At 34.0% G+C, this 23422-nt stretch overlaps 3 protein-coding genes across 4 annotated transcripts; 2 read left to right on the top strand and 1 right to left on the bottom strand.

Moving 5' to 3' along the window:
• Positions 1-457: 457 nt before the first annotated feature.
• On the top strand, positions 458-1100 carry LOC105647478 (putative invertase inhibitor). Its single transcript, XM_012233586.4, has one exon. It carries the CDS (start codon positions 505-507, stop codon positions 1003-1005), a length of 501 nt encoding a protein of 166 aa, XP_012088976.1. The 5' UTR covers positions 458-504; the 3' UTR covers positions 1006-1100.
• Positions 1101-8455: 7355 nt separating this feature from the next.
• LOC149498653 (putative pectinesterase/pectinesterase inhibitor 20) lies at positions 8456-10901 on the top strand. Its single transcript, XM_089717313.1, has 2 exons — positions 8456-8936; positions 10130-10901. The coding sequence occupies exons 1-2, from the start codon at positions 8573-8575 to the stop codon at positions 10819-10821; spliced, it is 1056 nt and encodes a 351-aa protein (XP_089573439.1). The 5' UTR covers positions 8456-8572; the 3' UTR covers positions 10822-10901.
• Positions 10902-13730: 2829 nt separating this feature from the next.
• On the bottom strand, positions 13731-16626 carry LOC105647476 (uncharacterized). 2 transcript variants are annotated; one of them, XM_089718487.1, is made up of 6 exons: positions 16312-16624; positions 15714-15783; positions 15556-15618; positions 14351-14395; positions 14209-14265; positions 13731-14099 (listed from the first exon to the last, which is right to left on the bottom strand). In XM_089718487.1, exons 1-6 carry the CDS (start codon positions 16518-16520, stop codon positions 14007-14009), a joined length of 537 nt encoding a protein of 178 aa, XP_089574613.1. In that variant the 5' UTR covers positions 16521-16624; the 3' UTR covers positions 13731-14006. The 2 variants fall into 2 exon arrangements, 1 of the variants encoding a protein (XP_089574613.1); XR_016319769.1 differs by having other exon boundaries at positions 14017-14099; positions 14351-14492; positions 16312-16626.
• Positions 16627-23422: the final 6796 nt, after the last annotated feature.

The following is a 23422-nucleotide window of genomic DNA, read 5'->3' on the forward strand; positions in this document are numbered from 1 at the left end:
TCTTTCCATTATCCTATTAACCAAACACATGAATAGAATCTGAAGTCTTATTATATTAAACACAGAATAAGAATTCTATTTTCTATTCCATTCCTTACTTTATACTGCATATAGCCTAAAAAAATTTGAGTTTAATTTCAATTCATATAAATTAGATCCTAAATTAATTTCTTCTTTGGTAAAATATAATCTAAACTCCGCCATTTATATATGAAAAATAATAAACAAATCTTCATTTTTTCTCTACTGACCAATTAATTTCTTACATTGCAAAATGCCCAAATTTAGTATAAACAAAAATAATACATCATAATGATAATATAAATGGCAATTTCATAACTTGATACGTTACTTTATTTCCTTAATTGCCTACCCATAAATAGGTAAGTAATTAAAAAAAAAAAACGCCTGAAAATTACCAAATATAAGTTCACTTGTATCAATATATACACAAGAAGAAAACGAAAGAGCAATTCGCCCAAAAAAATCCCTGTAAAAAACACAATGTCTCCCAAAATATTTTTCTTTGCTTTCTTCCTGGCCATGGTTTCTTCTAGTCACCAAGCTTCAGTATTAGTAACCCAATCCTGTCAAAAAACCTTATATAAGGACTTTTGCCTGTCAGCTCTGGGATCAGTCCAGGCAACTGATCTTCAAAGCTTGACAAAAGCTGCACTGAACATAGAATCATCGAAGGGCACTGGCATATTGAAGCTCACCGCCGATTTGATCAAGAAAAGTTCAGACCCAGTTTTGAAGTCAGCCCTGACAGATTGCTCCGAGGATTACGATAACGCATTGGATGAAATTAAGGATTCACTTCGTGCTATTGAAGCTAAATCCTATGGTGATGTTAAAACATGGGTTAGTGCTGCCATGACTTATTCTGGATCCTGCGAGGATGGATTTAAAGAAAAGCCTGGACTTAAATCTCCATTAACTACTGTCAATACAGAATTTAACCAGCTTTGCAGTATTATTTTAACATTTACCAATCTCTTGTGAAAAAAAATAAAAATGTTATTTATTTATGCGTGATTGTAAGATGAGATTTACTCGTATGAAGTAAATGGAAAAAATAATCCTCTTTTCCTGTTTTATTATTATTATTATTATTATTATTATTATTATATGAACGACTTCAAAATTCATATTAATTTTATAGTTAGCAATTTATTTCATATTAATTTTAAGGGAAAAAAATGGTATGTATCTACTCATAATTAATTATTTTTACTACTACATTTATTTTAATTTTAAATTTAAAATTTTGAGTTGTTTTGAACTGAATTTTGGATTCAATTTAAAAGATTGGAAGTTGGTAAGGAATTGAAGAAAATGAATAATACAACAAGGTCTAACAATTCAATTCTATAATAGGGTTTTTTTTTTCTATTACTAGTTGAAAAAACATCTGCCTCGTCACAATATAAAACTATTTCAAATTCTATTTAATTTTTATTAATAACAATAAGAAAAGAAATTATTTTATGAAAGAGTTGAAAAATTAAGAACCTACCATAATAGTCTCAAGAAATTGTATTTAATTATAATCTTATCATATTACAAATTTAAATTGGTTTTTATCTCAAGAAATTGTATTTTCCCCAATCTCTTATTTAATTCTTATTCTGGGCTTTGATTTTATGTGTTTGGTGCATTCTTGGGCTTTTCTGCTCCATTCCCAGCTTGAGAACATTTTAGAAGGCCCAAACAAAAAAATTAGATTTCTCTTGGAAGAGAGCAGCCTCAAACCTCTTTTACAGTAATAATGCAATGAATTTTCTAAAGCTACTGAAAATTTAGAAAATGTAAGAAGTAGATTTCTAATTTCTAATTTTTAATTCATGAATTTTAAATTCCATGGAAATGAATCCATACGAACATTGATATTTCTCATTTTGCTTTTCATTTTCATGATTCATTAAGCAAATCAAAATGGTAAATAGTCCACCTCCATTTTAAAAATACAGAGTTGAGATTTAACAAGAAAGACAAGTGTAATCCAATATCATTGGAGTTCATCTCCATGAAGATAGAAACAAGGAGAAGACTCAAGCAGAAAGGATTCTTCACTATACGCACAGATAAAATCCTGGAAACTACGTTCACAAGTTCCCAAGAAGAACTATGTGCGACATTTAATCTGACATATCATCTCAAGCTGAAATATTCCTCTACCGATTTCGCCTCCGAGCCGCCACCAGTGACGGGAGAACACTCCGCCTCTCAAGTCTCAAATACTCTTTCAAACCCTAATATGATTCAATGACTCCTCAAACAGCCGACTATATAGACGAATCTGAATGACCGAAGTGACGATGCTGCCCTTACCTCACAGGTCAGTATCGGATAGTTTGGATGGGCTTTTTTTTGGGCTTGGGTTGTTGTGCTTCGTTGGGCTTTTTTTGTTCCCTTGTTCTGAACTTATGAACTACAATTAGTCCCGTTCTGAAATATTTTAAAAGGCAACAAAGAGAAGGTTGTTGTGTTACATAATTAATTTTATCACGGTGTTAGTCTATGTGGAAAATGTGTGGAAAAAATGTCAGTCCATATAAGCGGATACGTATGCATTTGTAGATTTTATTTAGTCCCACTATACATTTCGGTTGTCCATATCATCCAAAGACATCATATTAAAAAAATACAAATTTAAACACTTAATTGTCACAATTTTTTGTTCAGACATTAAAATAAAAACGTGACAAGTATAGACACCAAAATTAACATTATCCGAAATTTAAAAGGCAAAAAAGATAAGGTTGTTGCGTTGAATAAGTGTTAAGACTTTGATTGCTTTTGGAAAAGAGAAACCTTCTTCACTATAATAATATCCAAATAAAAAGCAAAACAATTGTAAATTTGAAAAATCTGAAAAGTAGATTTCTAATTTATTTGAAAGTAAAAATTTGGGACACTATAGCCCGATTTTAGATTCGATTTAAATAAACAAATTCATTTTGTATTTTTTTTTTTTTAAATACCATTCTACATTCGTCTATAGCATATTCTACATAATAAGAAACTTTTTTAGTTTAAACAATTGGGAATTTGATGAGGATTTGAAGAAGATAAATAATTCATCAAACAATTCAATCCAAAGTATTTTTGAGGGAGAGATTGATAATAGAATGCTTGTTTTTTTGACAATTAAGGCTTTCGGCCCTTCCTTATGGATGTATTTAATAGGGATTAAACCCAATAGCTCTTCCTATATGTCTAATCTGTATTGCCAACTGAACCACAAACCGTAGTTGAAATATTTATTAATTTTAAGCAATTTACTAATTGAAACTGCATATATTTTATCATACAAATAATTATAGCAATAATTTAAAATATACTCTTTAAAATAGATGTCGTAGTAAGTCTTTTGTATCTCCAATAATTCATTTCTGAAAATAGCAACTTATTTAATGTTTAAATAAAAATTTAGATATTTAAGCAAAAAAGTACTCGGTAATTTTGTTAGTTCAAACCTTGACACATTTCTTTTATTCTGTGTCCATTTATTTTCTTTTTATTTCTGGCCAAAAATAGAAAATACCTAAAAATACGTATAATATCTGAACCTAATTTCAATTTTAATGGTAACTTATTTAATGTTTTACTGTTTATGGTAAATTTTAATTAACGTTATACACTTTTATGGTAATATATGATTTCAATTTTAATAGTAACGATATACACTAGCTGATTTTATTCATTCACATATTGATTTGTTCCTTTTATATATAGTTACATACTTATATATACAATGGAAAAAATAAAAAAGTGTAAAGAGAAAAAAAAAAAATCCATTGAAACATCATGTCTTCAAAAATGTTTTTCTTCGTCCTATTTTTTTGTATGATTTCCATAAGTCATCAAGCCTCACAATTCATAACCCAATCATGTGAGAAAACCCCGTTTAAAGATTTATGTATATCAATTTTAGGATCGTCGAAAGCTGTCGATCTGCTAAGTTTGACAAAAGAAGCACTAGAAATTACATTATCGTATGGAAATTATGTACTCACATCGATTCCTGAATTGCAAAACAAGGCAACAAATCCACATACTAAAGTCGCCTTGAAATACTGTGAAGAGGATTATGGCAACTCGGTTTATCACTTGAACGAGTCAAGGAAAGCCATTGAAGATAAAGCTTACTACGATTTAATTGCATGGGTTACTGGTGATATATCTGAAGCAGTATCTTGCGAGGATGCGTTAACGGAATATCCAGGTACATCATCTCCGATGACTGCTATTAACACAAAATTTCATCAGTATAATGTTATTATACTAGAATTTTTACATCTCTTGCAAAAACAAAATTATTGATGCATTATTGTAAGATGTGATTTGCAATAAGTAATAAATGGAAATAAATCCATACCACCGTTGATATTTTTATTTTTCATTATATAGTTATGATTTATAAAACAAATCAAAATGATACCTGATCAACCTCAATTTCAACGATGATAATTTTTACATGGGTAACTGCCGGTGTAGATTATGGTGAATTTTGCTGAGGATGGTTTGACAGAATATCCAAATACATTATCGCTGATGACTATTAAATTTAATCAATTTTCCCATACCATATTATTATTTTTAAATATATTGGCAAAAAAAAAAAAAAAATACTGATGCATTATTGTAACTATTCAAACACCGCCAAACAGGAAAGCAGAGAAGATTGTAAAATTTTGAACTCGCATTCAGAGTTGGCTTAAACTTGCATTCTGAGTTAAGAGTGTAAAAAACACACATTAATTTACAACTACTCACTGCAAGGCATAAAATAAAATAAATAATTCAATTCAAAGTATTTTTGAGGGAGAGATTGGTGATGAAATACTTATTACTTTTAATCAAGTATTTTCTCATTTAATAAAATAGAAAATAGCAACTTATTTAATATTTAAATAAAATTTAGATATTTATGCAAAAATACTCCGTAATTTTGTTAGTTCAAACCTTGGCACATTTCTTTTATTCTGTGTCCATTTATTTTCTTTTTATTTCTACCCAAAAATAGAAAATACCTAAAAATAAGTATAATATCTAAACATAATTTACTTATTTATTGTTTACTATTTTATGGTAATTTTTAATTAATGTTATACTAAATATAACTTTAGACCTTTAGGTGAAAAATAAGCTGATGATTTTGTTATTCACATATTGATTTGTTCCTTTTATATGTAATTACATACTTATATATATGGGAGAGTTTTGTCCATGACTAGTCTAAGTTTGGAGTTGTCATCTCTGAATGTAAGCTACTCTTAGTCCAATTGTCTAATGTCACCTTGGCTTAGATTAGAAGACAAGCAAATGATATAGCTTATTTGTTGGCTAAATCAGTCCATAGTAGGGCTTGTTTTCAAACTTGAGATAGTGCTTACGCTTGTATTGCTCGTTTCTTCACTTAATAATATGAACCATAATTCAAAAGTAAAAAAAAAAAGGGGGGGGGGGGGGGAAATAAAAAGTGTCAAGAGAAAAGTAAAATCCAGTAAAACATCATGTCTTCAAAAATGTTTTTCTTCGTCCTATTTGTTTGTATGATTTCCATAAGTCACCAAACTTCAGAATTCATAACCTAATCATGTGAGAAAACCTCGTTTAAAAATTTATGTATATCAATTCTAGAATCATCCAAAGCTGTTCATCTGCTGAGTTTGACAAAAAAAGCACTCGAAACTGTATTATCGAATGCAAATGATATAGTCACATCGATTCCTGAATTGCAAAACAAGGCAAAAAATCCACATACTAAAGTCGCCTTGAAAAACTGTGAAGAGCTTTATGACAATTCAATTTATCACTTGAACAAGTCAAGCAAAGCCATTGTTGTGAGGATGGGTTGACGGAATATCCAGGTACATCATTTCCGATGACTGCTGTCAACATAAAATTTCAATAGTTTAATGGTATTATCCTAGATTTTTTACGTCTCTTGGAAAAACAAAATTATTGATGCATTATTGTAAGATGTGATTTACAATAAGTAATAAATGGAAATAAATTCGTACCAGCATTGAGATTTTTTTTTTTTCATTATATAGTTATGATTTATAAAACAAATCAAAATGATATCTGATTAACTTCAATTTCAACATAATCTCTTTTTTCAATCTCTAAAAGTTGTGCTATGTTTTATTAAGACTTCGATTAATTTTGAAGGAGAGAAACCTCCTTCACTGTAATAATGAAATTAAAAAAAACAAAACAATTGAAAGGCTAGTGTAAATTTTGGAAATATGATAAGTAGATTTCTAATTTCTAAATTTATTTGAAAGTAAAAATGATGTCACGTCTTAATTTAATTTTACTAATTTGGATTCGCATCGGACATGGATTACAAAGAGGATAAAAGCGCTTTCTCTCAAGTGTTAAAACGGACTTTACAATCAAAAGACGAATTTAAGGCCTCTAATTAAGAGAAAAACATTATCTGTCATTCTATGTCACTCGCCGGGGTACCATAACTCAATTTTACATTTAATTTAAATAAACAAATTCATTTTGTATTTAAAAAAAAAAAACAATTTTACCATTACAGATTTATTTATATAATTCTAAATAAGAAACTTTTAACTTAAACGATTGGGAGTTTGATGAGATGAATGACACAACAAACAATTCAATCCAAAGTATTGATTGAGGGAGAAATTGATAATGAAATATTGATTATTAAAGCAAGTCGTGTCTTGTTATAAAATAATAAGAAAAGAAAATTTTATGATGAGTTATACAATTAAGAGCATACCCTAATAACTTAAAAGAATTGTATTTAATCATAACCTTATTATACTAATAATTACTATAATAACTTTATAATATCCTCCTTATAATAATTATCGTAATAATGTTTCCGTATCTCCAATAATTCATTTCTAATATATCCTCCTTAAAATAGAAACTTATTTAACGTTTGAATTAAATTTTTTGTTTTTTGTTAATTCAAATCTGGACACGTTTCTTTGATTATGTGTCCTTTATTTTCTTTTTATTTCTATCCAAAAATAGAAAATAGCTACAAAAAAATTATAATATCTAAATTTTGTTAATCGCATGCATTAGCCTGTAAAATACTTGATTAATTCTGCTAAATTTTATTTCATTTTTACTAATTCATTCCTACTATAATGTAACACATTTGAATGTGATTTTTTTTTTTTTTACATAAAAAAGTTGATTTGCTAATTCATTTTCACATGTAAGCAATTTTTTTTTTTTTTTAGAAAAACATATAAGTAATTATTGGTTGAGCCCTTAATTATTTGAAACTAGGATAATTATTCATATAATTAAAACTTTAATTATTATTTAAAATTTAAATAAATAATAAGAAATATAATTCGTTTATAAATATAAATTATTCGTAATTTAAAATATAAAAAATATAAGCCAAATGTAAAAGTGATACATTTTTTACACATAAAATGTCATAAATTCTTTGGACTACTTAATTCTAAATAAAAATAAAAACTTAAGAGTCACAATATTTCTACTGCTCTAACTAGCCAAATTAGTTACTCTTTTCTAATTTTTATTTTTTCCTTCTAGAAAGTGATTAAAACACAGTAGCTGTTCATTGTATGAGATATTTAAGATTAATTTGAAAAACGAATATTAACTTTTTTTTTTTTTTTTTTGGTACTGAATATAATAATCTTGATGATGAAGACATATTTCATTAAATTAACATAATATCAATTCAAATGAAAACGATTATAATTGGGTATTTAGAAAATGAAATGATTTTTTTTTATTGAATATATGTTCATGATACTCTATGAAAATGGAAAGATTTCGTAAAAACTTGAAAAATGACTTAAATCAACGTATTACAAAATTAAGTGAGTGACAAGGTCGGTTAACTGTGCTTGATCTTTGAAAATGAAAATGAAAATGACTTCTCTTTTTTCGGTTCATAGCGCTAGATGTAATTAAAATTTATGAATATGAATGGAGGGGAGTAGCCTACCTATTGCCTGCCATTATATTTATTATTTTAATTTTTCTTTTTTTAAAAAAAAAAGAAAAAGACAATTTGAAGATTTACCATTTTCAGTCAAGAAAATTAGTAGAAGGAATGGTTTTTTATGGTACTGAGGGAAAAATTTCCTGTGCAATCTTTGCCTACTTGTAGGTGGAGCATCATGAGAACATGCACGTTAACATCTATAAGGTGCAAAAGCTTTCTTATTAATTCTTAAGAACAGACTTTCCTTCCTAAAATAATAAAAAGGAAAGGAATAAAAAGTCGAAGAAGCGAGAACCCTAATTCAAGAGATAATATGTTCAGAAGGGCATCACTACTGCAGCAAGACATGTTATATTTGACTATGTAATTAAATTCAATATGACATTACGTACATAGTAGTATAAATGTTATCATTATAAATGTAATCACCCCTTTTTCTTCTTTTCTTCATCAAAGCTTCTTCAACCTTCTTTTAAGTGCTATTGTTGATTTAAACTGTCACTAGTTTGCTTTAAGTTTAGCTCAGTTAGCTCTCCTTCTTACCAAAGCTTTTTCCACATTTCTATCGCTCTTCACTTGTTAATGGCTACAACAACCTTCTTTCTACTCGTAATCATGTCCACAGTTGGATTTCACCACCTTTTTGCTAATGAAATTGAGTTATTTCTTAATAATGTTAAAGTTAGCAAAAAGGTGGTGGTTAATCCTGATAAAACCGGAGACTATTCTACTATTAGTGATGCAGTGCTTGCTGCACCTAATAACGCTCTTGTGGGGGATGGATATTTCGTTATCCATATCGTTGCTGGAGTTTACCACGAGTATATTTCCATACCCACTCACAAGAAATACTTGATGATGATTGGTGATGGTATCGGAAAAACTATCATCACCGGCAATCGGAGTAGCAGTGATGGTTGGGGTTCATCCGGTTCTGCAACTTTTGGTAATCTTATTTCTTCATTTGGCAATTCTGTCTTCTTCTCTTTTTTTTTTTTCTTTTTTTTCTTTCCTTCAAGGATTATCAGGATTTATTTCTGAGACAGCAATTATTCTGCCCTCGTGGATTATGAGGATTATTTTTTAAGAGTCAGGATTTCCCTACGAACCCCTCAGTCCAACCATCTTGACCATCAAATAATTGATTTTCGATAATTTTTAGATGAGGGTTCTGGGCCGTTATTTTATTTTATTATTTTTTTTTACAGGAACTGGTCTGTTCTTTGAAATGCAGTTAAATAAAACTATTGGAAAATTTTCCTAAGGGGGTCTGTTTTTAAGTGGGTGTAAGTGAAAGCATACGATTTTCTAGTTTCTACGACTTAGAGGCTCTGTCTCTCAACCTTCTTAATTTACTGCCATTGACGATCTCGTTATCTAAGGAAATCTCTGTTGATGCCTTTAGTTTCAAGAGCCATCTATCTCTTCTTTTAGTCTTTCTAATTTGCTTATAGTAGCGAGCTCACTAGCTAGTACATTGTAGCACTCTCCCCAAATCTCTGTTATGTTTTTGAGAATATAGTCTGATCAATCTTTGAAATTGTAAATGAGGGAGGAAGGCGGTGGTTGTGGGTGGTGGAGATGGATCAGAGATGGTAGGGGAGATGAACGAAGAAACTAGGTAGGGTAACAAGCTTCTTCCAATCTTTTTTTATCAAGTCAGGTCTGTTTGATTTCCGTCAAGTACACTTTCAAATGATAGAGAGCAAAAATTTTCTGCACTACGAGACAATAAATTGCTTTGCTTTGTGAATTTCTTGTAATTTTGATTCTCTGTTTTTAATACGGTGCCGTGCTATTTAATAGAGCAGCGTCGTATTACAAAGCGTATGAGAGTGCCGTATCATTCAATGGAGCGGCGTCGTATTTGGGAAGTGTATGAGATTGCCGTGTCATTTAATAGAGCGGCGTCGTATTGAGTGTGTTAGTTAGTGGAGGCAGTTAGAGCTGATTAAAAGAGCAGCCACTGTAATCGTGAAGTTGTTGTGCAATTTACCAGAATCTTCTGTGTTCTCTCTTCTTCTTCTTCTAAGTTTCTCTCTCTATTCTTCTCGTTTCTTGATTCTTGTTCAAGTATCAATTCTTGAAATTATAAATTCGTTTTGCTAATAATAAAGTGTACAAATTTCTTGGTTGCAGGTGTGGCTGGAGACGGATTTGTTGCCATCCAGATTACGTTTCAGAACACAGCAGGACCAATTAAAAATCAGTCTGTTGCACTTAGAAATGAAGCAGATATGTCTGCTTTTTACAGGTGTAATTTTGAGGGGTATCAAGACACGTTACTTACAGATGGCAATAGGCAATTTTACAGGGAGTGTGATATCTATGGCACTATAGACTTTATATGGGGTGATGCAACAGTTGTCTTACAGAATTGTAATATTTATTTTAGATTGCCATTAGAGGGTCAGTTTAATGTCATAACTGCACAAGGAAAAACTGCATCTTCGTCACACACTGGAATTTCAATACAGAATTGTACTATATTGGCAGCGGATGACTTGGCTAGGAGTAGTCGCACTGTAAAAAGCTATTTCGGTAGACCGTGGAGAGAATATGCAACAACGGTTGTCATGCAATCACTTATTAGTAGCGTAATTGACCCTGCTGGATGGGCACCATGGTCAAATGATTTTGCGCTTTCTACCCTCTATTATGCTGAATATGATAACCGTGGTCCTGGATCAAATACCAACAATAGAGTTACTTGGCTCGGTTATCACATTATTAGTGCTAAAGAAGCTGTTAATTTTACTGTCAAACACTTTATCGAAGGAGATTTTTGGTTGAGTAGGACTGGAGTCCCTTATTATGGTGGTCTAATGTAAATTACGTTTGAAATTTATTGTTTTATTTGTAATAATGTGTTCAATATCAATATATTAACGAAGTTATATTATTGAATTTATTATGGTTTTATTAAATTTTCATTTAAGAATTATCAGATGAAGTCAAATTAAATCTAGAAGGCTTCTTGACTAAAAAGAAGAAGAAAGTTTAAATTAGTATTCAATGTGAAAAATAGCAAGACAAATTCTTCTTGTGAGTAAAGCTTCATTGTAGGAAAACAATAGCAATCAATAGCCATGGTTTTACCATTCCTCATTCCAAGCCTCATGTTTCCTATAACATAATTAACTAAATATAGTACCTGTTAAAAAAATAAAAACTAAATTTAGCATTATTTTCTCTTTGCTAAAACTCTGTTTCTGTCTTAATAGCCACAACTCAGGGAGGTGTTCCATAAATTCCAAGCGAAAGGCCAATAGGCTTTTCAGACATTTCTCTCTCCCTCGAGCCGCAGCTGGCTTTTGCGTTCTAGGGAGAATTCTGTAAAAAAAAGAAAAAAAAAAAAAAACATACCAGAAATATTTAGATATATATATTAGAAAAGAAAAAAGAAATTTTAGAGAAACAAAGAAAGTGGAGTTAATTCCCATTTTTCTTTTTCCCTCCCTTTTGGTTTGATATATTGAAAAGAAAAATGGCAGACGATGCAAACAACAAGAGATTAGCCATAATTGGCATATCTTCTATTCTCCTGGTGGCTATGGTAGTTGCTGTAACTATTGGCGTTGGCTTCAGCGAAAATGGCGAAAGTGAGGATATTACAGGCAAAAGCCACAAAAGCACTGGTGAAATATCTGCTTCTATGAAAGCCATCAAATCCATTTGCCAACCTGCTGATTATAAAAAAACATGCGAAAAAAGCCTTGAAAAATCTGCAGGAAACACTACAGACCCTAAAGAACTTATCAAGGCAGCTTTCAAGATTGCACAGAAAAAATTTGCTATACACGAATGTAGAATGGTATTTAAAAAAAAAAAAAAATACCATTCTACATTCGTCTATAGCAAATTCTACATAATAAGAAACTTTTTTAGTTTAAACAATTGGGAATTTGATAAGGACTTGAAGAAGATAAATAATTCATCAAACAATTCAATCCAAAGTATTTTTAGGTAGAGATTGGTAATAAAATGCTTATTTTTTGACAATTAAGGCTTTCGGCCCTTTCCTATAGGTGTGTTTAATGGGGATCAAACCCAAGAGCTCTTCCTATATGTCTAACCTGCATTGTCAACTGAGCCACAAGCCGTAGTTGAAGTATTTATTAATTTTAAGCAATTTACTAATTGAAACTGCATATATTTTATCATACAAATAATTATAGCAATAATTTAAAATATCCTCTTTAAAATAGATGTCATAGTAACTCTTTTGTATCTCAAATAATTCATTCTAAAAATAGCAACTTATTTAATGTTTAAATAAAAATTTAGATATTTAAGCAAAAAAGTACTCGGTAATTTTGTTAGTTCAAACCTTACCACATATCTTTTATTCTGTGTCCATTTATTTTCTTTTTATTTCTAGCCAAAAATAGAAAATACCTAAAAATACGTATAATATCTAAACCTAATTTCAATTTTAATGGTAACTTATTTAATGTTTTCCTGTTTATGGTAAATTTTAATTAACGTTATACACTTTTATGGTAATATATGATTTCAATTTTAATAGTAACGTTATACACTAGCTGATTTTATTCATTCACATATTGATTTGTTCTTTTTATATATAGTTACATACTTATATATACAATGGAAAAAATAAAAAAGTGTCAAGAGAAAAAAAAAATCCATTGAAACATCATGTCTTCAAAAATGTTTTTCTTCGTCCTATTTTTTTGTATGATTTCCATAAGTCATCAAGCCTCACAATTCATAACTCAATCATGTGAGAAAACTCCATTTAAAGATTTATGTATATCAATTTTAAGATCGTCGAAAGCTGTCGATCTGCTAAGTTTGACAAAAGAAGCACTCGAAATTGCATTATCAAATGCAAATGGTGTAGTCACATCGATTCCTGAATTGCAAAACAAGGCAACAAATCCACATACTAAACTCGCCTTGAAATTGTGTGAAGAGCTTTATGACAACTCGATTTCTGACTTGAACGATTCATAGAAAGCCATTGAAGATAAAGCTTACTATGATTTAATTGCATGGGTTACTGGTGATATATCTAATGCAGCACATTGCGAGGATGCGTTGACGGAATATCCAGGTACATCATCTCCGATGACTGCTATTAACACAAAATTTCAACAGTATAATGTTATTATACTAGAATTTTTATATCTCTTGCAAAAACAAAATTATTGATGCATTATTGTAAGATGTGATTTGCAATAAGTAATAAATGGAAATAAATCCATACCAGCGTTGATATTTTTATTTTTCATTATATAGTTATGATTTATAAAACAAATCAAAATGATATCTGATAAACCTCAATTTCAACATGATAATTTTTACATGGGTAACTGCTGGTGTAGATTGTGGTGAATTTTGCTGAGGATGGTTTGACAGAATATCCAAGTACATTATCGCTGATGACTATTAAATTTAATCAATTTTCCCACACCATATTATTATTTTTAAATATATAAGCAAAAAAAAAAAAAAAAATTACTGATGCATTATTGTAAATATTGAAACACCACCAAACAGGAAAGCAGAGAAGATTGTAAAATTTTGAACTCGCATTCAGAGTTGGCTTAAACTTGCAATCTGAATTAAGAGTGTAAAAAACACAAATTAATTTACAACTACTCACTGCAGGGCATAAAATAAAAATGGTGTTCCTGCTTTTTAGTTCCAGTGGATGCCATCACTTGCTAATCATAAAAATTGAAGTTTTCAAGCTTACGTTGCATGACCATAGCAATTTATATAATATAAGCCATGAATTTTATCAAATGAAATGTTTACACAGGCACCAACTTCATACAACCCAAACCAACCAATGTCCAAAAGTTTTCTAATTCTCATGGTAAACGTTCTGCTTAGGACTCCAATTTAATAATGTTTCCATTAGAGAAACCCTCGTAATAGGAATCTGCTGCTGGACAACCTTGCTCCTGTTGTCTAGCGACAAACATTTCAACCTTTCACATAAAAAGTTAATTCATCCATTGTCTCACAGCAGCCATAAATCAAATGATCAATCAAAACTGGCATTCAAGAATTTCAGCAATTCATTTCTCTTATTTTCTGCCTCCTTATCCTCCTTTGATTTCTCCAGTTTCAGTAAGATCTACAAATTCAAAAAATTTCAGACTGAAGAACTGCTGCTTACAAGTACCTATAACATCTGTCAAAGGAAATTCAACAAATAATATAGGGCCGAAAAAGAATATCCTCACCTTTTTTCCAGAAACTGCACTACGGCGAACACCATCATCCTTTTCGCGCCCTAAGAACTGTGAGAAGTCAAACAGTAAAGGTCATTGAAAGGTAAAAGCACAAAGCAGAAGGAGCAGAAAATTATTAACGGAATATATATACCTTGGAGAGCTGTACAGGACTACTACTTCGTTCATCCTGCTGCTTCTATATAAAGCTCCGATTGCCAAGACATACCCAAGCCAGAAATAAAAACCAGGCAAGTCAACCAAGCAACCATCCAGCACCATGTCACAGACCCCAGCTCCAATTTTCAAAGAGCCAACCATAAAATAGGCAGAATGTATTATAAGTACCTCAGATATGTACAATTTATCAAACCAATATGATGAAGTGCGAAATAGCACATGAAATTGATTATTTTAAGATAGAAGGACTATAAAAGGGGATTGACTTCAATGTTTCAAAACATGGATGTGCTATAAAGAATAAACAGTTAAAACTTTATATTAAAACCCATTGGATTAGAATCTTTGATTATCAACTGTAGGATAAAAAATCTTGGGACTAACAAAAGCAAGCCAGTTTACCTTTTGTTTTGAGAATTCTTTTTGTTACCTAGCATAAGGTTCTCCAGAAGTATTGACCACAAATAACATAAATGCCCCAACTTCTCTCTCAACCCCAAATCCACCATTGCATATCCAAAATTTTTCTGATACATTTTTTATGTAACTGAAAGGGATAGAATTTTGTATCACCATCTCTGAAATTGGTATTTTATGTACAGCCAGATACTTACAAGAGAATTAACTAAAGAATCAGATGTGTATAGCTCTGGATTGTATTGCTTAGGCTACTAAAAAATTTAAGCTGTATCTATTCAGATTGCTGTTACTTAAATCACCGTCTCTTTGATCTTTGTTAACCTTAAAAGATTTCAACTTTCAACATCAAAGAGAGCAATTTGAATATGAAAATGCAATTTAATTGCTTCGTTCAGGTAGAACCAGGTAATCTCGAAGGTGATTATCCAGGCATGACAGAGTGGATTGCTGGTAAACGTCGTGGTAATTGTCCTATTTGTGATGCCATCACCATTCACATTTCCTCAATTTGATTGTTATTTTTTGTTTTAGTTTGTGCTTCCTATATTAGCCCCAAAACAAATGAACCTTCTAAAGCAGGTAAAAAGAGGGACAAATAGACCCAAAAAAAAAAGTCATTTCATATGACAAGAGCAGGTTTTTAATTGTTTACTCTTTGAGGCATGCATGTATTGAAACATTGAAAGTTTTCCCCCTAAAAGAGTTATTTTAATCTAACAATCTTGTGAAAATAAAGCTATATGAATAACAGCGGCCTACCTCTTTAACTTTGTGCTTCTGGCGTTTATGGTGATGACTCTTGCTTCGTCCCTTTTCCTTGCTCTAGAGAACAAATTATACATGATAAGCAACTACTAGTAATAAACAAGTAGGGAATGCGAGCATGAGAAGTTAGAGAACTAGTATTGAATAACTACCTTCTTTGTTCTGTCATTTTTCTTGTGCCTCTTTGAAGGATTAGATGTTTGATGCTCACTGTCCGATGAACTGTAACGCATACAAGAGATGTAAGCCTCATACGTATTTATGCATAATAACAATTTCCGCATATTAATGACACTGTCTGCTATATAATATAAGCCTCTATGCCAGATTCCATGTAAAACCAAATTCTAGCAAAAACTAAAGGATATTCAATTAAGCCTGTAATTTTCAGAAAATCCAGGCCATAGGAAGCTCCATTTTTCCTCCAATAGCATCTTTAGATCAAAGATTGATACCCACATATGCAGTCCCGCTAATAAGATTGTATTATTAATAGAAAAATTTTCAGTGCGAAGTCTATGGGAGGCAGATAACCATTCCTTTAACACATAGGATTGTATATAAATTGTAAGTATGGAAAAATAAAATAAAATAAATCAGAGTAAAGTGGAATCAAATTAACTAGGATTTTCCATCTAACTAAAATCTCCAAATCCATAATTTACATGCATTTAATTGATAAAACATTGCAACGGTAAATAAAACATGCTAGAGAGAAAGCTCAGAGATTTTGAGTTTGCTAGGAGGAACCTGGAGGAGTAAGAATCAGAGGAATCTGACAAGCGGTGGTGGTGTTTACGGCGTCGTTTGCTGCGGGACTTATTACTCTTCTTCCGGATCTTAAGAGCCTCCCTATCTCTGCAGTTACGGTGGCGGCGACGGTGACGAGGGGAGGATAAGTCCGACGATGAGGAAGAATCGAATGTGTGGGAAGAGACTGAAGACGACGAGGGGGCCATGGTTAGAGACGAGGAGAGAAGAGGTGAAGCACAAGGGTTTTGGTTCAAAATTTGGGAGCTTCGATGAAACAAGTCCGAATCATCGCGTGGGGCATTTTTTTTTTTTTTTTTTTTTTTTTTGTCTAAAAACGAGTGCTTTCTAATTAAAAAAAAAAAAAAAAAAGAAAAGTGCTTTTCTTTCTTTTTGCATTTTGTTGAAGAGTGTTTATTAATGTAATAATCATAATAATCTCTCTTTAACCTTTTTTTTCCCTTAAAGGCCCAATGGCTCATCAGTTTTATTCTAAAAACGGAGAAAGCCCATCATTTTTTTTTCCGAAATTTCTAATTCTATTACTGCATTTTAATTATTAACATTATTTACAGAAAATGCAGGGCGTTTTAATAAAAATTAGTAAGGAAAAAAACTTTCCTAAACTGGATATATGGTAACCAAACAATTGAAACTAAAAATTTTCTAAAATCTATTTCAATTTTTTTTTTATCCAAGTGTATAGTCAAAAATATCATTATTTCAATAAAGATTATTAATTTCATTGGTTTGATCCATAAGTGAGAGTACTGCTATCGGACAGCTCCAATTTAAGCCTGCGACAATTTTCACTGTGTTGGGTTGAAATATTCATAAATTTTTTAATAGGTTTAATGTGGCAGATTTTGCTCACTATATACATGAGACAATTGAACATTTCAACCTACTACAATGAAAATTATGTCATATCCGAATTGTGTTAAATATATTTTTCATTTATGTAATTTTCAATCACAAAGTTTGAAAAAAAAAATAGAGAGATGCAATAAATTAAATCATTAAGCATATTACATATTTACACATTTTCATATTTATTGGGAATGAATTGCTCAAGGATGGAAATTAACATTATATATGCTATAATTGTTGATAATATAAAGATCCATGGCCAATAACTAATTTGAGAATATATAAACACACAGGAATAGTGCAAAAATTAAAATGTTAAACCACAAAAATACAGTTTATTAATACAAAATAATACAATTACCATATAGACAAAAATATATAGATGATTCTATAGAAGTATGGAAAATGCTGTTCACTAACAATCAAAGAACAGAAAAACATAATCTTTACGGGTTTTTCCAGGTTTCAGTAATGTAAAAAATTCTAGTCGTCAATTGCCAGTACAACTCACAGATATAGACATACTAAGGGAAAAAATTTTAAATTACAAAAATAAAAAAAAAGGAGAATCTCCTTCAAGGTCTTATCAAGAAGGGTGTGTAAGGTATTCCAGTAGGCTTAATCCAGGTATCGCCGCGGAGAAACCTCCCTGGTGTAAAATCCAAGGCGTGTTGGCGATCAATAGTCTTGATCCCATTCCATTTGACACGAGCTTTCTTGTCTGAACCAGGACCGTAGTTATTAAATTCGGTGTACCAACATGTCTTGAGTCCAAAAGTACCGAACCAAGGTAACCATCCTTCTGGTTCAATAATATCATCAATATAAGATTCCATTATAATTGTTCTTGAGAACTGTTTCCATCGGCGTCCTAGCTCGCTAGGCTGAAAACCCGAAAGGGCGACTTAGGCAAAAGTTAGAACTTGAATAAATAAATTGGGAAATGCTTGGAAAGCCCAAAAGTCAAGCAAAAGAGTCCATAAAGTTCAAAAATAAATAAAATAAAAGTCTAAGTCCAAAAAAAAACATACATTCAAAGCCAAAAGATAAATCCAAAGTCGAATTCCAAATAAAGTCAAAAGTCAAAATAGCAAAAGAAAAAAAACAAAAGTCCAAAAAAATCTAAGTGTCTCGTCGCCTACGTGGGGCAACATCCTCAATGTCGTCTTTAGGTGTTAAACCCTCTCCAACCTCGCCTGTCCGAGGAACCATCACAATCTCCTCATCAGTCCCGTCTGCATCATTGGCGCCAACCTGAGCCCAATCCTCCAGTGCACTCAGCAGTGCGTTCCTCCTTGGCCTCTCAATCGGCCAAACAGCAGCAATGAACCAGGTTCGGTACTTTGGAGAAGTATGAACACCGGCAGGATTAGGTAGGGGCCTAACCATGTGATGATCTTTGACCGAGGCCTTAAAGATGGCTCGGGTAACACCCGAAGTAATAACTGAATCAACAGAAGTGCCATCCACAATAGGAACAGTCTGGTCTATCCCCATCTGCCTTAAAACGCGCGAAGCGCAGTACCACGTGCAATGTGTAAGGCCTAGAAGGTAAACTCGGGTATGGCGGAAGCTAACCTGGATAAAGCAGGTGATGTCATACCAGGAAATGTACCATAGTACCTCATTTGGACCCAACTCAATCAGCCATGAGGTCCATGCATCAATAGACGGATGAGTGATCAGGATCCTCCGCATACGATACTGAGAGGGGTTATAAGGCAAGAAAGTAGGAGCAGCAACCACTTGGAGGTGGTCCTTTAACCAAACCAGAGTATAGATCCTTTCTATTACGAAGGAATGAACCAAAAGAAAGAAGAGACAATAAGGAAAAGGAGAAGGGAAAATACCTGGAGAATGATCGGAGAGACAGTCCAATTGTCAAAACCCAAGGCGGCTCTGTCAAGACTTCGGATAGTATCGGCTAGCACAATACCGCCGATGCAGCCCATGTCCTCCATCTGACGAATCATCGGACAGAGTCGTAAATCTCCAAAGCCTGGGTCCTTATTAAACAAGAAACCCGCCAATAAGCAGAAAACAAAAGCCCGCATCCTCAGCCTCATCCAGTCTGGGTCATCTGGTCGAGTCTCTGAAAATTCATCAATCAGTGGTAGCAGAATTGCCTTCTGGTCATCCACAACCATGGCCCTAGCCTGTGGCCGGCTGAACTGGAATAGCTTTTCAAACGACCGCATATACCCAATTTTGACCTCATGTCTAACCAAAGGGGCATTGGGATCGCATCCTATAATTATGCAGAATTCCTCAAAGAGAGGACACATTTCCTCCATCATAGCACCGAATCGAAAAACGTGGGCCTCCGGGTCCCAAAATCTGATGCAGGCCTGTAAAAAATCCCAGTCTATAACTACTCCCCTAAGGGTAGCAATAGGAGATAGACTGTACCTCCCCAAATTGATCTTTTCTACCTTGGAGAGACTCTTAGTCCAATTATACATGCTGTGATTATAAAAGGGATTCATTTTTGGAAAAAAGAAGAAGAAGAAACTGATTGATTTCCTAGAGAAAACTGCTTTTTTGGCTCAAATTTCGAGAGGGAATGAGTGGAGTCTGGAAAGACGGCGTTTTTATAGAAAAACGCGCTCGGAGGCGGCTGCTCCCGCCGCTGAAGGCACCTGCTCCAGCCGTCGGAGGCGGCTCCTCCCGCCATCGGAGGCGGCTACGCCCGCCGTCGGAGGAGGCTGCTCCCGCCGCTGAAGGCACCTGCTCCCGCCGTAGGAGGCGCTTGCTGCCCCCCTTGGTAGCTCCGGCTGCTGCTCATCCTGCTATTTTTTTTAAACATTTTTCTGTAGTTTCTCGAGCATTTTTTGATTAAAGTATAAAAAATAATATTCAAGAAAAAAATAGGAAAAATAAAGGAAAAAATCAGAAAAAAAAGGATCAGAAATTGAAAAAATTGAAAATTGAAATTGAAAAAAAATTTGAAAAAAAAAATCCCGTTTTTTTTACAAATCAAAGTGGATAATCATGCATACATATAAAATTTTCAGTACTAACCAAGTGTAGATACAGTCAAAGTACAGTACAGAAATACAGGCAAGGAAAAAGTACAAACAACAACGGGAGAAAAATCTGGCAACAACGGCATCAACGATGGGGTCTCCTCCTCCTCTGATCATCAAAGGCCCTCAAAGTCCAGGCCGAAGAAAGCTCCTGCTCCATCCCGAGAATCAACTCCATCATCTGACTAACCAAGCCGTCAGGAACCTGGAAAATTATGCAGGAAACACAAGTCAATATTAATCTTTTACGAATCCTTTTTGTGAAAGATTTATCAGCCATTACCTCATTAATGGAGTCGGAAGGGAGATTCCAATGATTCACATTAGCCAGGGAAACCTCCCGAAAAGCTAAGGTACCGTCCGGGTTATGATAAGAGATGTTGTACGGAAGACGTAAGTTGGCCAGATCTGGGTGAAGAGGCCCAGTAGCATCTGTGATGGCACGGGGAGCCCTGGAAGGACCTGTCGAACGGCTAGGCCCAGCCTGAGATGGACCCTCAACCGGAGTGGAAGAAGAAGGATCGGTCGGAGGCCTCCTCCTTGGAGTCCTAGTTGAGGGACCCGAAGCCCGAGAAGAATTGGTGTTAAGGGGCTGGGAAGGTGCCGATCTCTGAACACTGTCGAGCCGAAATCCAATTGGCTGCATCAAAGAGATTCTGCAGAACTCTTCATAATCTCCCTCCAGGTTGAACTCCATATGTGGAACACCCTCAGTATGAGCATCGGTGAGCGTCATCTGCTTGCCCGCTCGCATGTCCTCGGGAGGGGGATAAGGGACAGAACGGCAGCCTCTTATCTGAAGGTCTACTCTCTCGCCCAAGTAATATCGTCTCAAGACGGGGTGCGACAGGACAACTCTCCGCCGAGACAAGGCATCCGATCGCTGGAAGTGGGAATCGGCCTGAATCCAACTCTGTAGACGGGTAGTCATCGCCCCCAACTCAACCTATGAAAGATGCAAATGTGTTAATAAATCCTTTTTATTTAACATATTTAAGAATTACTAAGCACTTACCTGCACCAGAGTGCAAGTATAAAAAAAGGTCCTTAGATCCCTCAGCGATTTTTGCCGCTGAATGGTATGAAGGTTTGATCGGTACCACCTCCAAGCCAAAGGCACCAGTCCCAGTCCAAGATCAGCACGAATGAGCTCCGGGCGAGTATATGGGAAGTACTCGAATGCCCAAGTCTGTAAAAAAGAAACAAGAATCAGCGATGAAAAAATCAAGAATAACAAACAGAAAGACACAAAAAGGGGAATGTTCTTTACATTACCTCCCAAAAGTAGTAAGTCCTACTGACTTTACAGTGGTGCCGGCTCAGATCGCACATGTCGTCATACATGCGGCTCAAAATAGCCCCGGCCCAGTCATACTCCTGAAGGTGGGCCAGATCTTCCAAGCTTTTCAAAATGGAAGGGTTGAATTTTTCCTTCCTGTTAGACCAGAAGGTCGAAGCAAAAAGTAGCAGCAATGTGAATCTGGCCACCTGGGTAGCCGTCAGGTCTCCCTGTCTGAATCTAGCATATATATCAGGGGCTTGGAGGGACAGCCAACGTCTGGAAACACTCAAAACTGGTGTGGAAGAACTTGACCCGACAATCCGAGGCAGGTCTATCCCGATCAGCTCCACCATCCGGTCCGGGGAGATCTCTGTCCTCCAGTCATTATATAACTCGATCGCCCGAATGCCAAAGGGGATCCCGGAGATCACAGAGAAGTCTGTGGGGGTCATTGTGAACTCGCCCCAAGAAAAGTGGAAGGTATTGGTGGTGTCCCACCATCTCTCGGCCAAAGCACCCAGTAATTCTATGTGGTTGCTCCGACCCACGTCAAAATTCCTCAGGTAGTCCAGATGGGACGGGCTAATAATCGCTCCAACTGGGTTGTCGTGGTTGAATATCTCGACCGGAATTTCGGCCACGGAGATCTCGCCCACATCCAATTTAATATAGGGGTCCTAAGAGGTAAAACAATCTAAGAGTTATTCCTTGATTCCTTACTAAGGATAATATCTTAGTTCTACCATAGCATGCATACTAATAAAACAGTAAAATGCAGAAAGATAATCAAAAAAATAAATAAAATAATAATAATAATAATAATAAAAAAAAAAATAAAAGAGAAAAGTAAACTTACCCGGGCATAGATACCAATCACGGAAGCGTGGGTGTCTGCGTCCGCTGTAAGATCGGTGCCTAGAGAAATTCCCAAAGACTCCAGAAAATCCTCGTCGCTGCTGTGACCCTAAGAAGCCATTGAAGAAAATGATGAGGAAGTTGAAAGGATTTGAGAGAAATCTTTGAGTTTGAAAGTTAAAAATGAATGTAAAAGTGAAACTTCAGTTAGTTATAAGGAAAATAGCCAAAAGGCGGGTCTTCTGGACGCATCCAATTTTCGCCTTCAAAATTTATTTTTTCAGACAACCACCGACTCTCATAAATCATTTTTATAGTTGCCGGTAGGGGGCAACTGTGAATACTCAAATTTTGAGGCTCAAAAAGCCTGTTTCCCCGGACTGCAAACAGTCCGGGCGGACCGGAGGCCATTCGGAAAGTTCACCGAAAGTATGCCAATATGGTACTTGAAACGTACGGAAAATTACGAGGATCGCGGAACTGATCCCGGAATATTTTTTTGGAGGTACGGAACTTCCGAAAAAGCCTTTGGAACGAAAAACTAGCGAGTAGACAGGATAGGGTGGTAGTAACTGCCGTCCACGGTGGCAGCAGCCGCCCTCCAGCCTTATTTTTCCCTATAAATACAGCCCCGAATTGACAGTTTTACTCACTCGGTCTGTGCTGACGGACGCTCTCTTCTCTCCTACGCTCCTTGCGGTTCTTCTACTGCTTTTCTGCATTTAATTCAGGCTTTTATTACTTTGCTGTTGTGATATTTGGTCACTTAATTGAATTGATTTTAATTAATATTCCCCAAACGAGGAGCTTAATCTGGAATTTTCAAACTGAAGCTAAGAAGCGGCCGCCGATTAACTCAGGCAATAACGAAACTCTGCCCATTTAATTTCAGCATTTTGTGCATATTCTCTTCTACTCTAAATTCTAATTAAATAATTAAATAACTGCATTCACACCATCGTCATTTTGGTAGCAAACTGCCTTAAGTAAATAAGTTTAGGCTAAAATGCCCGGTTAATCAATAATCGTAGTATTAATGCTTAACTCCGAACATATTGGCTAAAGTGCCTAGTTAATT

This window comes from Jatropha curcas, chromosome 2 (genome assembly GCF_041381405.1).
Source record: "Jatropha curcas cultivar XTBG-Jc1 chromosome 2, XTBG_Jcur_1.0, whole genome shotgun sequence".
In the NCBI taxonomy this organism is placed as follows: Eukaryota; Viridiplantae; Streptophyta; class Magnoliopsida; order Malpighiales; family Euphorbiaceae; genus Jatropha; species Jatropha curcas.

What these genes read in the sequence shown, in the direction of transcription:
- LOC105647478 (XM_012233586.4), top strand. Translation starts at nt 505, where the DNA reads ATGTCTCCCAAAATATTTTTCTTTGCTTTCTTCCTGGCCATGGTTTCT.
- LOC149498653 (XM_089717313.1), top strand. Translation starts at nt 8,573, where the DNA reads ATGGCTACAACAACCTTCTTTCTACTCGTAATCATGTCCACAGTTGGA. An exon ending in ATCCGGTTCTGCAACTTTTG is followed by an intron (nt 8,937 to 10,129) that starts GTAATCTTATTT and finishes TCTTGGTTGCAG; the next exon opens with GTGTGGCTGGAGACGGATTT.
- LOC105647476 (XM_089718487.1), bottom strand. Translation starts at nt 16,520, where the DNA reads ATGGCCCCCTCGTCGTCTTCAGTCTCTTCCCACACATTCGATTCTTCC. An exon ending in TCTGATTCTTACTCCTCCAG is followed by an intron (nt 15,784 to 16,311) that starts GTTCCTCCTAGC and finishes TATGCGTTACAG; the next exon opens with TTCATCGGACAGTGAGCATC. An exon ending in GTGCAGTTTCTGGAAAAAAG is followed by an intron (nt 14,100 to 14,208) that starts GTGAGGATATTC and finishes TTGAATTTGTAG; the next exon opens with ATCTTACTGAAACTGGAGAA.